Source organism: Poromitra crassiceps, assembly GCF_964638095.1.
Source record: "Poromitra crassiceps genome assembly, chromosome: 6".
NCBI lineage: Eukaryota > Metazoa > Chordata > Actinopteri > Beryciformes > Melamphaidae > Poromitra > Poromitra crassiceps.
This window is the reverse complement of record NC_139627.1, coordinates 9,201,217-9,217,421: the sequence shown is the minus strand read 5'-3', so window position 1 is coordinate 9,217,421 and position 16,205 is coordinate 9,201,217. Positions and strand designations below refer to the sequence as shown.

Genomic DNA, 16,205 nt, shown 5'->3' with positions numbered 1-16,205 from the left:
ATATGTGTCATTGCACCTTATAAAACACTGTAACCTTCTCTTTCTCGTTGAAGAAATGTATCCCTGCCCTTTGTGCTAGTTGCATCTCTTCGTCTCGAGACCTTAAATCATATTTAATATATCGTCGCTGTCTGATGAAAACCACTTAAAGGGCATGGTGCAGGTTGGAGACCACATTGCATTAATATGTAGAAGGGGTATATAGCAATGGGATTTGGGGGAAAAAAACTTTTTTTAGTCACCTTTAGGTGCCTGTCACATTTTTCAGCCCAAAATATGAGGATTTCTGAGTGGTTTTATGTCTGCCCTGGTATCTGTCACCTTTTCTCACTCTCCATGACTTTGCATCCCTGTGTCAGCCCCAGCAGAACATTCTCCTCTTGTGATGTCACTCCTGTTGTTATGTGTGTGTTACTGTGTGTCTGTGAAAGGGGTAGGCTTGTGGAATTCCTGTGAGGGGGACTTGACGATGTGTGGTTCGATTAGTGCATTCAAAAGATTGTTTAAAAACAAGACGATAAGTACGGTAGGTATAGAGAGCTTGACTAATCATGTATTATTGTCATTATTTGTGGATTATGAAGCAGACTAATCATGTATTATTGTCATTATTATGGATCATGAAGCAGATTAATCATGTATTATTGTTATTATTTATGGATTATGAAGCAGACTAATCATGTATTATTGTCATTATTATGGATCATGAAGCAGATTAATCATGTATTATTGTTATTATTTATGGATCATGAAGCAGGAAAAAAAAGATAGAAAAAAAAAAAAAGAATAAAAAAAAAAGAATAAAAAAAAAAAAAAGTAAAAAAAGAAAATAAAATAAATCATGTACAACTATTAAATATGCATTATAAAGTATGAGCAGGAAGCATGTTCTTTTTTTGTTTTTCTCCTTTTTTGTTTTCTTTTCTTATAAAGATTCACACTTGTTTTTCTTTCTTTGTCATGTGCTGTATGTGAATAGGGTGGGCAAAATAAGCTTTTAGCTTCAGCCCATACCTTTTGTTGGTCAAGATCTACCGTATGTAAAATGTGTTATGTCTATTGTTTTGATTATATGAAATAGAGGGTATTGTACATAGTGTTTGGATGACCAAAAATAAAAAATCTGCAAATCAATCAATCAATCAATGTCACACGCCCATTTATAAAATGCCACCTTTTCCTCCATATTTATACCCTGGGGGCCTGTGTGGGGGGGGGAGGGATCTTTGTCTTTTTGGAGTGTTTTCACTGTAATCATGAGCCCAAAATGTACATTCAGATTTTTTTTTAACCTGCACCATGCTCAATTTTTTATTATTTTTACTTTTTACTGTAGATGGAATATATCCATTCTCCTCTATCTACTGGTGCAGTAGGTTTGATGTCTAAATGACCAATGGGAACATGTTTTATTCGGCAATCTATTTAACGCGTATCACCATTGGATGTTAGAGCTGCCTAACTCTAACTGCGTATGCGACAGCAGAAGGGGCGTGGAAATACGCTCCAAAACAAACCCCAGTGCACATTACAGTCAACATAATGTAAAGGTACGCGATTGGAGAAATCAGATGTTTATGAACGCATCCTCGGTCGGTCAGTAATCAAATGTACACGTTAAAAACACTGACATGGTTGCTAAGATTAGCGAAAGGGCCGAATGATAATACTAGGCTATCGTAGCTGTAACATTACTGTTACGTTGTCCTGCTCACAATGTTTATGGACATGGCAAATGATCTGACAGGTAACGCTGGTTGAGGTTGACAGATGCAAACCATGTTTGATGAATGAAGCAAAATCAGTGTCAGATGCGGTTATAAAATAATTATTAGCCAGTTAGCCAGGAAGCTATACAATCTACACAACGCCAAGGACAATCGTGAACACGAGCGTTAGTACAAACTAACATAGAGTTGTTAAACAAGACGTTTGGTGATACTTTACCTTCATGTGTGTGGTAACAGTGAGGAAACCCGAGTGGTATTTCTGATAAAGTTCCTTTGTTTGGCTTGATGGCAGCTGTAGCTCCCAGTAAACGTGTTGCTGCCACCGGTAAAAGAAGTACCAAGACGTTGTCCTTTTACGGCAGCCACAGGACAGATGAAGGCTTCCAGGTTAAACTCATGAGGGGAAACTCTGACGTACGACGTAGCGTAGGGAAACTACTGTCGGCTGATTGGCCTGCGTGTGGCACGATCTGAGTCGGACTAGTGTCCTCTAGAGAGAGAGCGGCGTCAGCGGAGGACCAAAATGCGAGACTCATTAGCCAATGAACAGCCAGGAATGGGTCTCGCGCTACTTTTGCATGCTAAAATAAAGCTGATAATGTACAATTTGATTCAAGCGATGAAAAACCCTTTCAGAGACAGAGTACAACACAAACTGTCTATTTTGCTGCAACTCGACAGTGCTGCTTTTTTTTACTCGAGAGTTCCACTTTCTACTTCCTGGAAAAAAACTGGTCCATTGGAGTGAATGGAGATGTCGGAACTCTTCTATTATACGACTCTGAGTCGGACATAACAGAAAGAGGCTCGTGTACTAGCCACTTAAAGGAACACTCCGCCCCTTTTCAACCAGCTTTTCAACCACATTCTGTCATTCATCTAGTTTGACAGTTATTGAGAGTTGATTTGAGTTAATGAGTAATTAATTTGAGTTAGTGTGGACCAGTGATGTCACTGGTCCACACTTTAACACTCAATAACTATCAAATTAAATGACAGACTTCAAAACAGTGTACAGTTTTCTGATATACTACTGATGTTCTAATGATACAAAGCTGGTTGAAAATGGGCAGTGTTCCTTTAAGCTCACAAGAAAATCTTGTAAGTCAATTTAAAATGTTAAATGGTGACTGTGTGTAAAGATAGACTTTTATTTGTGGTGCATCTAACAACAGTGTTTTAGGTTCATTGATAGAAAAATAAAGTTTGTCTCCCGCAAGAAAAAACCTTTTGTGGAGAGTGGAAGCGAGCAAACCTTAAAAAAATCCCACAGCAACACTGCTCTTTTTTTTTTAGGTTTATTTGGCCAGTTTAGTCTCTGAGAAAAACGGTTTTCACATGCTCCTGAAAAAACGTGTTTTTTGAGATACGTGGTTTTCATCGGACAGCGACGATATTCAAGTAAGCCGAGTCTCTGACTCAAGAACTCTCTCTTTGATTGACTCTACAACAGTACCTGAGCCCGCGCTGGAGAAGAACTCCACCTTGCCGGGTATGGAGCTGGCCCAGGTGGTGTACGCGGCCACAGCGCGCGTGTCCAGGTACTTTTTGGCGGTCATCACGCCGACGTAGAGGAAATGCCCGGGTCGGCTTATGGGTCTCCCGTTATCCCCGCTCCCATGACCTGTCCTGTAAGGCAAAGCAATGTTAGAGAGTCAAGCATTCTGCATGACACGCCCAAACCCGTGGACTGTAGGACTGGGCAATATAATCCATACAGCAATATATCGCAATATTTTATTTCCCGATACTGTATCGATACTTGGACGCCAAGTATCGCGATATTTAAAATATATATATATATATATATATTTATTTATTTTTTGCAGGCCATGCCATGCCAGGCCTCTGCATCTGGTGATTCCCACCCCTAATCGATACTGTATCGATATTTCCCAGTAACACTCAACACTCAGTAGTTTTGACTAAATTTGTCCACTAACTTATCAGTATAAAGTGATGTACATATTATGACACTACCTGGGTGGTGCACAGTGTGTTGTATCTTTAGCTCTATTATTTAATTTTGAGTCAATTCTGTAGAATATCGCAATATATCGCAATATATCGTGATACAATCGTATCGTGACCCAAGTATCGTGATACGTATCGTATCGTGAGATCCTTGCCAATACCCAGCCCTAGTGGACTGTGTGTTGCAGCGGTGCAGCTCCGCTCGCTCAAGACGGAGATTTCCGCATTGAGTGTGATCTTTCCCTGAGACTAGGCTTAACGCGGTAGTCTAGTCGGCGTTAGCGGTGTTGGGGCATACACCGATTACATAACTTGCCCACCGGGAACACCGTTAATTTTTACGGAGGAAGAAAAGAATAGAAAAAAACCGCCCGCTTGCGCCAGTTTCAGCGTGCGCCTGTGTCGAATACAAGCGCTCCCTATTTAGGACTGCCTGAGTGTGGCTGTGCTGTTCATCATAGGCCTATCTCTCTGCTTAGACAAGCAAGTAACGTTAGTTATACATGTTATGAACACAATGCCCCCTCATACACATGTTGGTTAGAGCTGGGTATTGGTTCAAATTTCAAGAATCGATTCGATTCCGATTCACAAGGTTGCGAATGGATTCATTTTGATTCGATTCGATTCCGATTCGATCAAGTTCAATATTGATTTGGTTAGTGATACCAAAACGTGTTTTTTGAGCTGTACCCTGAATTACATGACTGTCCAGTTATGTAACACAGGGGTTCCCAACCAGCCAAGTAGATACATGGGGAAAGAAAGTTGCAGACCTGTTGTCAATTTTAATGCTTTTAGTTACACATATATTTACTCACCAGGTGGTGACAAAGGGTAAATAACAGCCTTTTCATCTGTCAATAAAGACACTTTCACAATTATGCACAGTGATTTGATTTCAGCCTATATAATTTCTAAAAGTAGATATTAATGATCAAACATTTCCATTCATGTAGCCTACAGTATTTATGTTTTTGTTTCAACTACAAACATAAATAAACGTCAACTTGAAACTATGTTTCAACTACCACACACAGCATAATATTTTAGCCTGTTTATTAAAAAAAAAGTATTTAAAAAAAAGGCTAAAAAAAAAATCGATCTCTGGACATATGAATCGATAATCGAGGATTAAAATAAAAATCGATTAAAAATCGGAGAATCGATTTTTTGAACCCAGCCCTAATGTCGGTAAGACCCTTAGCTAAGCCTGGGTGTCTTCTGTTGTCACCGTCATCTCTGGAAATGTTATAGTTGTAGTATAGCTATAGTTAGCACCGATGCTAGCAGGACTTTTAGCTGTGGTAAAAGCACATGCTACCCAGCTATCGTCATTGCCTGGCTTACTGCCACTTGCTGGTAATGTTAATCCCATGTCAGAAAGTCTCCAGATTTGTCGCCAACGTTAGTCTATTTTAATAAAGGTTGTCTCCAGGAGGGTCCGAAAAGCTGCCTTGAGTCGGATGCAGCCATGAATGAGTGCGTATTTTGAGGCAGCCGGACGGTAGGCTTGCCGCGATATTAGGTGTTACCGGTGTTACACGGTGGGGAGCCTTACACCGATTACATAACATGCCCACCGGTAACACCTTCAACTCCACCCGCTCGTGACAGTTTCAGCATGCGCTCAGCTGCGCTGGTGTATATTACAAGCGCTCCCTCCTATCCTGGCTGTCTTGAGTGTGGCTGTACTGTTCCTCGTATCTCTCTGGTTAGACATACCAGCAAGTAACGTTAGTTGTACATGTTGTGAACACAACCCCCCCTCATAGACATGTAGGTAAGACCCTTACCTAAGCCTGTGTGTATTCTCTTGCCACTGCCATTTCTGGAAATGTGGTTTTAACAGAGAAAAATCTCCGCTAGGATTGATGCTAATATGTTAGCTAAACCTCCGCTAACATTGATGGTAATAGTTAGCATTGATGACTTAGCTGTGATAAAAGCACATGCTGATGCTACTCAGCTATCATCATTGCCTGGCTTACTGCTGCTTGCTGGTCACGTTAATCCCATGGCCAGAAGAAATTACCAGATTTGTGGCTAATGACGTTAGTTTCTGTTCTCCAGGAGGAGATCTGTCCCCAGTGTTTAACATTATGTGAGGCTGACAGACAGCGCTCACAACAGCAGGGATGGGAGGGGCTGACTGACTGGGGAGTGGGGGAGAAACATGGGGTAGAAAGGACTGTGTGCAAAGTAGCCTAATTTATAGACCGACAAACGTTAACTGCTCCAAACTATTCTCCGTGGTTAACCTGACATCCCTACCACGCTTGCATTGGTGACTATCTTGACGGGTGTGACTGAGAGCAGTTCAATTAAAACTCCGGACCCTGAGGACTGCCGAGCAGCTCTGGAGTCTGTTTTTTGTTTTTGTTTTACACGGTGTAACCGGTAACACCGGTGCTGCTGACACGTGTGTATTACCCGGTGGGAAAATGTCAACACCGTGGCATCCCTACCGGACGGCCAGTGTTGTTGTGAGCATCCAAGCTAATGTTACAGCAGTGCGGAGGTGCGGAGGTGACGTGCGGAGGTGCGGAGGGGCTGACTGACTGGACCGTGAGGACAGCTGAGGAGCTCTTTTTTCTCTCTTGTTTTACCTTTATTTATACAGTAACGGTAACGGTAACACCGGAGTTGTCAAGTCTTTATTAACTGGCGGGAAAATTTCCACACCGTGTCAAATCTAACTGAGACCCATAAATGTCATAAAAATAATCGAAAATAGCTCACCAACAGATACAAAAACATATGTGTTTAATGTACATACAAAGAACTACTGCAATCAGACTTTTGAAACACGCATTTAAAAGAAATCGCATATTTCTCTCGGCCTGGAGCTCAAGGTCACTCCCCAACCCGCTCCTCAACTGCAGGCCAAATGTGGGCACTCGGCAACAGCTGAGTCTGGGGGGTTTCTGGAGCCCGAGAGCGAGTCACAGTCCCTGGACTGTCACAGTCCCTCTGGACTGTCACAGTCCCTGGACTGTCACAGTCCCTGGACTGGCAAATGGCAAATGACAGCGCATGTGCGAGTATGGTCTCAGGCTGGGGAGGGGGCGGCATTTTTTTTTGTCTCAGCTTTGACAGACAACTGAGAGCTTCATTATGACTGATACATGTTTATGACAAGATCAAATCGGAACATAATGAGCCCTAAGCACCGCCCACTCCAACCCCAGCCTCAGCAAACCGTGAAAACAGGGAAATGGCAATATTTAGGATTTGGTTTGAAACTAATGTCTCCTACTTTTTGAGGCTTACAATTAGTCACATAAGACCCTAAATTACATAGTTGGAAGGTTTTGGTGCATTTTGCTTGTTAAAACTTTTGGTCACTCAGTGGCCGGTGAAGTGGTTACAGCCGGCAGGCAGTCTGCTTAGCTAACATAGCTAACAGCTAGCTAGCTAGCTATTTAACATGCCAGCTCATCCTCAGTCATGATATGACATATCACTGTTATTATTATTATTATTATATAGCGTTCCATTGAGTCATACATAGGGATGGGTATCGTTTCATATTTTTCAATACCGGTGCTAAAACGATACTTCTAAAACAATACTGGTGCCTAAACGGTACTGTACGGTAAAAAAGTTAAAGCATATTTAAACAATTTTTTTTTATTGAAAGAGGCTGTAAAGAGGCTTTCAAACAATAATGTTATGTGTTTAAGCCGTAGAATGTTAGTGAAGGTGTGTACAGCGCCCGTTTCGGAGCACCGGAGGGCGGATATTTCACTCAGCAGCTCGGGGCATGGCACCTAAATCTGGGTTGCAATTCGGTACCGGTAGTATTGGTTGTAAAAGTACCGGTACCATATTGGTACCTTGTTTCGGGTACCCAACCCTAGTCATACATCATGATTCCATTTTAGCACCATCTTTTTTTTCTTTTTTTTTTACTTGAGCACAAAATTTGGTTATTTGTCCAAAAATACAGTGTGTGGCTAATCAACTCATGACTCAGCAAACATGAAATATCTTAAAAATGACAAAATACACTGGAGGGCTTTAAGAGTGTGAATGCAATGATGTCAGAAGTGGGAAGTCTTTAGTTGACTTCCACGTTCCGAGTTGTCTAACGCCGGAGTCCCCAACCTTTTCGGACCGGTTTAATACTGACAGTCTTGCTGGAACACAGCCTACTTTTCAGCCCACCGTCAATTGCAAGCGTATATGCCAAGTTGAAAGTGTCTGTCTGTCTGTCTGTCTGTCTCTCTCTCTCTCTCTCTCTCTCTCTCTCTCTCTCTCTCTCTCTCTCTCTCTCTCTCTCTCTCTCTCTCTCTCTCTCTCTCTCTCTCTCTCTCTCTCTCTCTCTCTCTCTCTCTCTCTCTCTCTCTCTCTCTCTCTCTCTCTCTCTCTCTCTCTCTACCCCGCCGCACATGTATCAGCGGACCATCGCCATTAATTACCTCCCGTGTGTGTGTGTGTTGTGTGTGTGCGTTGTGTGTTGTGTGTGTTGTGTGTGTGTTGTGTGTGTGTTGTGTGTGTGTGTGTTGTGGGGCCGGGCTGAGGAAAGGTGCGACCGACACAGGCGCTGCAATGCTGCTCTGCAGTCCGCACAGACAGGCCGCATGCCAATTGCGCACAAATAGTCTCTCCTTCTCTCTCCATTCTCTCTCTGAGCAGCGCTCTGAGTATGAACACCTCGGCCCGAGCGCAGAGTGCGCTCCCGGTTTGCGGAGCTCCGCCTCGCGCTGCCTTCCTATTAGGGCTGTCCCAGCGAGTCGGCGTAATCGATGACGTCGACTACGTAATTACGTCGACGCACGCTACGTGCTTCAACGCGTCACGCGTGGCTAATTTTAGCGGCTAACTGTTACTTTTCGTTACTTTACATGGCAGTAAAATGCCACTGAATGACCAAATTGATTTAACTTTTAACCATTTCGATTTCCACTTTCAATACGGACCCCCTTGGTTAGTTGTTAACGTCGTGACTATATTTATAACGTTAATAACGTACTCCGGTTTGCGGGCTGAATCTGTGTGTTTGCGCAATAGCTACAACCACACTCTGGCTGTAGACCCGAGTTATAAACTGGAAACCGGAGTACGTTATAAACGTTATAAATATAATCACGTTATAAACAACTAACCAATACTGGGGTCCGTATGGAAAGTGGAAATCGAAATGGTTAAAAGTTAAATCAATTTGGTCATTCAGTGGCGTTTTACTGCCATTTAAAGTAACGACAAGTAACAGTTAGCCGCTAACATTAGCAGCGTCATTTGACGTCAGCACACTCTTCTAAACAGGTCGCGTGCCGCATTCCAGTGGGCATTCCCATGCTTTCACATGGACGCGCATCGCTACGACCAGCGTAGTAGACCAGACGTAATAGCCCTGTTGGTGCAGTAGTCCACTCTAAAGACTGGTCTTAACCGACGTAGGAGTTACGACCAGGCATAGTTAAGACCAGTTGGTGCAAGCCCCAGATGTTGGGTGTGGATGCTACAGACACAGTCTTGTGTCTGGATGATGTGTGACCATCTTACATGGAGCATTTTGTCTTTCTCCAAAATTAAGAGCACTGTTACTGAAAATTGCACACCATTGTACTGTAAGATGATGATTTTATGTTGGACTGCTGCTAAACTCAGTTGACATTGCACAAGGTTTTTGGTATTCCTCCTGAAAGTGACTTGAATTTAATTTATTCTACTATTTTATTTTGAATTGCACTATATTCATTTTATTTGAGGACAAGCTCTTGCTTTAATTTTATTTGAGAGATTTTATGTTGGACTGTTAAAAGAGAATGAGATGGTTAAATAAAATACTGAAATTGAGAAGTTTTTGGTTACTTATTTGTTTTGGGTAAATTTATTGTTATATAATAAAAAAATTAAATAAAAAATAATCGTTAGATTAATCGACTAATCGAAAAAATAATCGTTAGTCGAATCGCTAAGCAAATAATCGTTTGGGACAGCCCTACTTCCTATGTCCTAAGCTTAAGCATTGTGCACTTTTCTCAACGGAAGGTAGAGCGGAGCGTAAATCTGCGGGACAAGAAGCGAAGCCCAATTTATGCTTCGTCTGCCGACACTTTTGAAACGGTCGCCGACAGAAATGAGGACTTGAGTTGACACTTTCAAGTGTCGGCGAGCAGTGTCTGCTACCTGGTGACATGTCTAGTGTCGCTGACTACGTCATAGTATCGCGCAACTCTGATTGGCTATATAGACGGCACGCGTTTGACTTCCTTGTTTTGGTTTTCACTCGATTGAAATGAACGAACGTGTCTCCGCTATTTTTATCAAGCTGTCCTTGATGTATGACTTTGTGAAAATCACAAAGAACATTGTGCATTTCCCAGAGAGAGAGGAGGTGAGTTGTGTGTCGTTTATATGCGGCTGCAGCCAAGTACGTTACATCTTGCCTCCGAGGTGGTTTCACTGTTTGTTTGTTTGTTTGTCATGTTTATTTCGAATATGTATGTAAACAAAACAGAGACAATAGAGGGAATGCACGTGACGTCACGGACGCGACAGTCAGTGCGGGTACGCCCACTCAGCTGCAGTGAGTGTCAAAACATCTAAACAAGCCAGGTGGCGCCGCCGGGTCACGGTGTTTAGCGTTCAGCTTCCGCGAGAAAACAACGAAAATGGGAAAGTGCTGTTGTGCCATTGACTGTAAAAATAGATTCAACAAGGCGTCGGAGGTATCTTTTTACAGGCTGCCGAAAGCTAATGAAACGGTCCCGGTCTTCTCTGCAGCTATCCAGGGTTTCAATGAGGGCTCATTCATTCTCTGGCTGTGTTTTACCTGCACAGATATAACGTTACATGAGTGACAGTGTTCACTATGAACAAAGCTAGCGTGTGTTAGTGACAGCGTATGCTATATTTTTCTTAATAAAAGTTGTAATAAAATAAATATTTACCTCTCCACATACAACCAGAATATCCATTGCTGTCCTCGTTACTTTAATGTCGCCAACAAATCCAGCCTTGAAGTACGACCACGCGTCCATGCTCTTGTCTGCTTTCATGCTTTGGTTTGTGTATTTCCCCGGCGTCGATATTAAGTACATATAAATGTCAGGAAACCCTATTCCTGGCCACATGTCTACGTCCATGGACCACTGGTTCTTTGGCAAGCTGTAAGGGTCACATTCGAGTCCAACTGCCTTTAATTTAAGCAGATAATCGTTTATATTAGCCGTGGTTTCGCTACTACCCCTGGCGGAAGCCACGTTTGTTTTGGAAATTTGACACTCAGTGCTGCTCAGTCCGGCTGAGGGGGCGTGTTCGGGAGGGGGCGTGGCGTCGGTGCATTCCCTCTATACTGGGCCTTCAAAATTACACACGTTAACAAGTCGATTAAAATAGTATTATGAAATAAGGATGAAGGGGTAACAAATAGACATTCGAAAAGGAGTGAGAAGAAGTATAACTTATTAACTCCCACCCCTTTTCCACAATACTAAATTATTATATTTATACTTGTATAACAACACATACTATAGAAATATCCACATATATATATACATGTATATGTACATACATACACACATACATACATAAAACACTAGTCACATAGTAATACATAACAATTATGTATATATATGACAATAATTGTTGTCATATATACACTATCCCATACATAGTATTCAATAATGTAACTATATAGTTATCAAAAAGATTTTTTTTCCTTTTTTTTATGTAGTTATTCATACATACAGACATACAGTCAGACAGACATACATACGTACATACATACATACTTACATACATAAAACAATATGTAATCTAACACCACCACCACCATGTGAAAATCAGTGTAACACTCCTGCATTCCTCTCCTCCTTGTACCTAATGAAAATCATATTTTTGTACAATATTTTAAACCGGTTTAAACCTGTGCATTCCCTCTCTTCTCTTGGCTGTCTGCTTATAGCGTTCGGGTGTCACGTGACCGTTGAACCGAGGCGAAAGTTCACTGAAGTATAAATGCAACACCATGAGCGACACTTTCTTTTTCGTCTGCGACCATGTGCTGAGCGACACTTTCTAATAAGTATAAATGAAGCTTTGCTGTTCACACAAGACACCTCCTCTTTTCATTTCAGCGCCTACTCTCGCGCCTTGAACCCGCCCACGACTCCCATTGACTTCATGCCTCACGGCTTCACGGCTTCAGCGTCACGCTTGGAAATTCGGCGTCAGTCCTGAGTGATCGCTTCGGCGTGGCGTGAGCGTGGTTTCGGCGCGGCGTCAGCATGGCGCGCGCGTGGGTGGTGTGAACGGCTTTGCCTGTTAACCCATTGATACCGGCGCGCCTTCTCTAGAGTGGCCCTCTAAACCTACTGCACGTTTGTAAACAGCCCCTGTAAACCGGCCTTTTTCGGAGAAGTTGCCAGAGCCGTCGGCGTTCACTAAAACCTTCATATCTCAGGCTCTATAGCACATATAAACATAAAATAAAAAGCATTTGAGAGCTTAACCCTTTGGCTTTTCGTATTATATTTGCCCTAACGTTATTTTTATTTTTTTTAATTTTTAACCCCCAAAAATAAAAATAAAGATTCTAACGCATTTTAAGAAATGTTAATCAAGATTACGGCAAATGTAACCCTTCCAACTAAAAAGCCACGGGTTTAAGCTCTCAAATGCTTTTTATTTCATGTTGATAGCTACTATAGAAGCTGAGGAAATAGGTTTTGTTGAACCCTTGACAATTACTGCAGCCTAACGTTAACGTTAAAAAAGTAACGTTAGCGACCTCCATTTTGCAGTCGTCTTGAAATACGGCAAATTCACCAAAAGTCACTCACCCAATGAGCCTTGGCTAGCGTGTCAACAGTCACATCATAATCTGGGTGTGGAATCTTCTTATTCATTGATGTCTTCGTCCTCAAAGTAAGTTATACTCCGTTCAGTTCATCAGCGTTAGCATTCACTTAGCTTACTGTCTGAGACGCGGCCATGCAGAATTGCCACCGTGCAGCAGAAGAACGTGCAGTAAAACCTTGAGGCTATTGCAGATTGGAACATGAGATAAATAAATCTGAAATTAGGTCAGCAGCATTCATTTCATCCTAAAGTTTAATGGGAAGTATTGCTGGACCGGCGCTTCCTTGATTTTCTGTGTAGTTCGAGCTTTGAAAAACTGTCCACACGGTCGAGGCAACAATAAAAATAAAAAACTACAAAACCCACAATGCATTTCACCTCCGCCACGTCTATTTCAGCAAATCATGATGCATGTAATCGGTCACATGTCTTGAAACAGTGATATACACGTACTACGCGTCTGTGTTGCAGCCGGCATGAAAGGTAAAATGACACGCCCGTTGCCGTCGGTGTTAAAGGGATATACACGCAAATGCTGCATCCGGTATCAATGGGTTAACAAGGACGGCGAAATGAAACTTGCGGGTACAGCGTAGGTACAGCTTCGGTTGAGCGTGGCTTCGGCGTCCTGTGTGAACGAGGGCTTACGGCGGCCCAGTACCGGTCTGCAGCCCGGTGGTTGGGGACCGCTGGTCTAACGCACATCTGGTCCAACGCACGTCTGGATGAGCTGTAGCTGTCTGATCATTTTATTGCTAAGACCTGAAGACACCGTTACAATAATCTAGCCTGCTAAACAAATGCATGAAAATAAACAAGCTGTACAACCTGTCCTCGTCCTCGTCCTCCTGGCTGCCCTCCTGGCTGGACGGCGGGCTGTCCCGGTGTCTCCCCGCGGCGTCCCCGAGGCTTTGGGGCACTTTACCCACGGCGGCGTCTCTGTAGTACGAGCACACGGGAGACTTCTTTCTTTTCCCGCTGATCTCCAGGACCCGCGGCACGATGAGCCAGGAGGCCGCGGTGAAGCCCAGGAAGACCCCGACCAGCACGCTCAGCCACGGCCTTCTCAGTCTAGTAAGGGCCATGGCGGGGCCAACACGGACAGTTGATCTATCTACTGCTGATTGCGGGGATACCGCCCTGCTGGTGACCCGAGGAAGTGCAGTGCCGTCATCCAATTGGAACCAACTAGAACACGGCTTTGCTGGTGACCAGAGTCATTGAAGAGAGAATCGCACCAAAGTAGGTCCGAAATGCTAAGATCCTCACGTGACTCATGTAGCTATGAGCTCCATTCTAGCTAGTTCCAAGGATAGTAGTACCAGGAAGCACATGGTGGGCCATTTGAATGCATACCATAATGCTGATCATATAGAATTTCTTTAAACATCTTACCCTTTAGAAGTACATCACAAACAGTCCATTCTGCTACAAGTCTACAGTGCTGCTTAATCCAGAACCTTACTTCCGGAAACTATGGTTTAAAAACAAACAAACAATTAAAATCCATTGGAGTTCATGGAGATGACGCAACTATGTCAATCGCTCTGCTGATGGCATCATAATCCCATTACGACATCATTCACACTTGCTAGATAGCAGCGGAGCAAACGGGCACTGCACTAGTCTGCAGTGAATGGAGTGTGGATATGGGTATGAATGCGTCTGTTGTCTGAGGAGCTGCTGCCGTGTTCGGTCATCAAACATCTCCGTAGTGTCCTACCTGGAGGGGGGAGAGAGCTCTGCCTCTGGTCATGTCATGTCAGACAGGGGGCTAAGAAGATATTTACATCCGCTTGACAGTTGACAGTAAACACTAAACGTTATTCTCGCCTGTCACGTTGCTGGACATTGTGTCTGGAGCAGAAACGTTACCGTAGCCCCCCACCACAAATGATAAACAAGAACAACGAAAAGAAATTAAACACCCATCTGTATAGGCTACAGCAGGAGTTAGCTTAATGTCCTATAAGTTAACATTAGCTTCCCGTCCGAGCCAGATCCAGCGTCGATTCTTCCACAAGTCCAGTTATGTTAACGTTACTAGTTACCAGCTGGTTCCTCATTTTCCACCCCCCGAAAACTATTTACTCAAAGTGAACTCTCGTGATTTCAGTCAGAAAGCAGCAGCAACAATCCGCTTCAACTCGTTGTCATTGTCTTTTTCCTCACAAAAGATCCTAACGGTCCGTCCTCCTCGCTGTGTGCTCAGTGGCAGCCGTGCGTGGGTGTAACTGCTCAACGGACTCAGAGCGGTTAGCTGGTCCGTTACTTCAACACTTAACGTCGGGAGTTTTGCCTCTGAACCCAAAGCAGGTCTCCTCTGCTTTCTCTCCGTTTGAGGAACAGGTAAAATGAGATGGATGTAGCCATCCTGAAGACCAGTGTCAAGGTGCCCACAGTTAGCTGTGACACTTCCTGTCGTGACTTTCAAAATAAAGTCATTTGTTGGAGTCTCTCTCCAGATGGCAGAGGGGGTGGAGCGAGCGACGGGACAGCACAAGTACTGTACAATTGGGGAGAAAATCTGGGGGGTGGGGTCATTTTTGGATGGTGTTTTTTGTGTGTGTGAAAGCGCATTGACTGGGCGTTCCACCAAATATAGTCTCGCTTGCCAGACTCTCACACCAAATATGACCAACATATTATTTGAGATCAACTTAATGACTCTGACTTTTAATCAATTCTGTAGAATGGCCTATAATGATCTACAAGCGTATGTTAAGAAAGAATAAAGCTGTATTGGACCCGGGTAACATCTAGTTACTAGTTACCCGGGTCCAATACAGCTTTAGACCAGACCGGGACAGGCCCGCTCATTTCTTTGCCCGGCCAGATAATGTGTGTGTAGAAAAAGGAAAAAAAGACACTTGCACAGAAATCTTTAGAGAGATTTACATCCAACGTCAAAACCAAAACATAAATATACTGTAACTGAATCAAATACATGCCATATAGGCTATTTTATGATTGACATACATTGAGACCTATCACAAATCAGAACGTGCCAGCTTTCAAGCAAGTAGATGGGTGGGTTTTGAAACTGAGTGGCAGCAAGCCTGAGCTTGAATGCAATGATAACTGACACCTGCTGCTCAGGACCTAATGCACCTAATGCGGCTGTTACAGTAGCACCACATTTTGGCATTGGACTGTTGATAATATATGAATGTTTTTTTTTCTTCTTCCTGTGTCTGAGCTTGAATTTGTTCTTATGCTCTGACAAATAAATAAAATATTGGAAAAAAGCAAAATACAAATTTTCTTTCCCAGGGTCCACCCCCCTTGGAGTGCCCCACCAAGCTAATTAAATGCCTCCTCTGTCATTTGGGTTTGGAGCCGCCGGGCCTGATTCCAGGGCATGTCTGAAAGCGGCTTTATAGTGTGAAAACAACAAACGACACATAAGACCCCTGATTACAAGACAGACAGTTGTGTAATCTGAACGGGCCTACCAGGCCCAGGGGTCCACTCTCCCTTTATATTCCCACAAAGAATACCCACTAACTCAGTCAGCCTCATAGTATTTATTGATTTTTTTTTTAAATCTAGGCTATTTTACTTACCTGCACTGTCTTTTGCCTTTTCGTATGTAGGCCTATATGAGTTGTTTTGTGTTGACTGTATTCTTATTATATCCTCTTTAAAGCGGGACTTACCCCCCCAGATCTCCTGCAAAACGGCTCT

At 43.1% G+C, this 16,205-nt stretch overlaps 1 protein-coding gene across 1 annotated transcript in view; it reads right to left on the bottom strand.

The window, feature by feature from the left end:
- The window catches only part of LOC310778530 (chondroitin sulfate synthase 3-like), a gene marked incomplete at both ends in the record, with an annotated part of 121,752 nt that extends 108,149 nt beyond the window's left edge, over positions 1-13,603 (bottom strand). The window contains 2 exons of the mRNA XM_083638984.1: positions 3,187-3,359; positions 13,344-13,603. Coding sequence (XP_083495110.1) covers positions 3,187-3,359; positions 13,344-13,603 — 433 coding nt within the window. The remainder of the gene's footprint in view (positions 1-3,186; positions 3,360-13,343) is intronic.
- Positions 13,604-16,205: the final 2,602 nt, after the last annotated feature.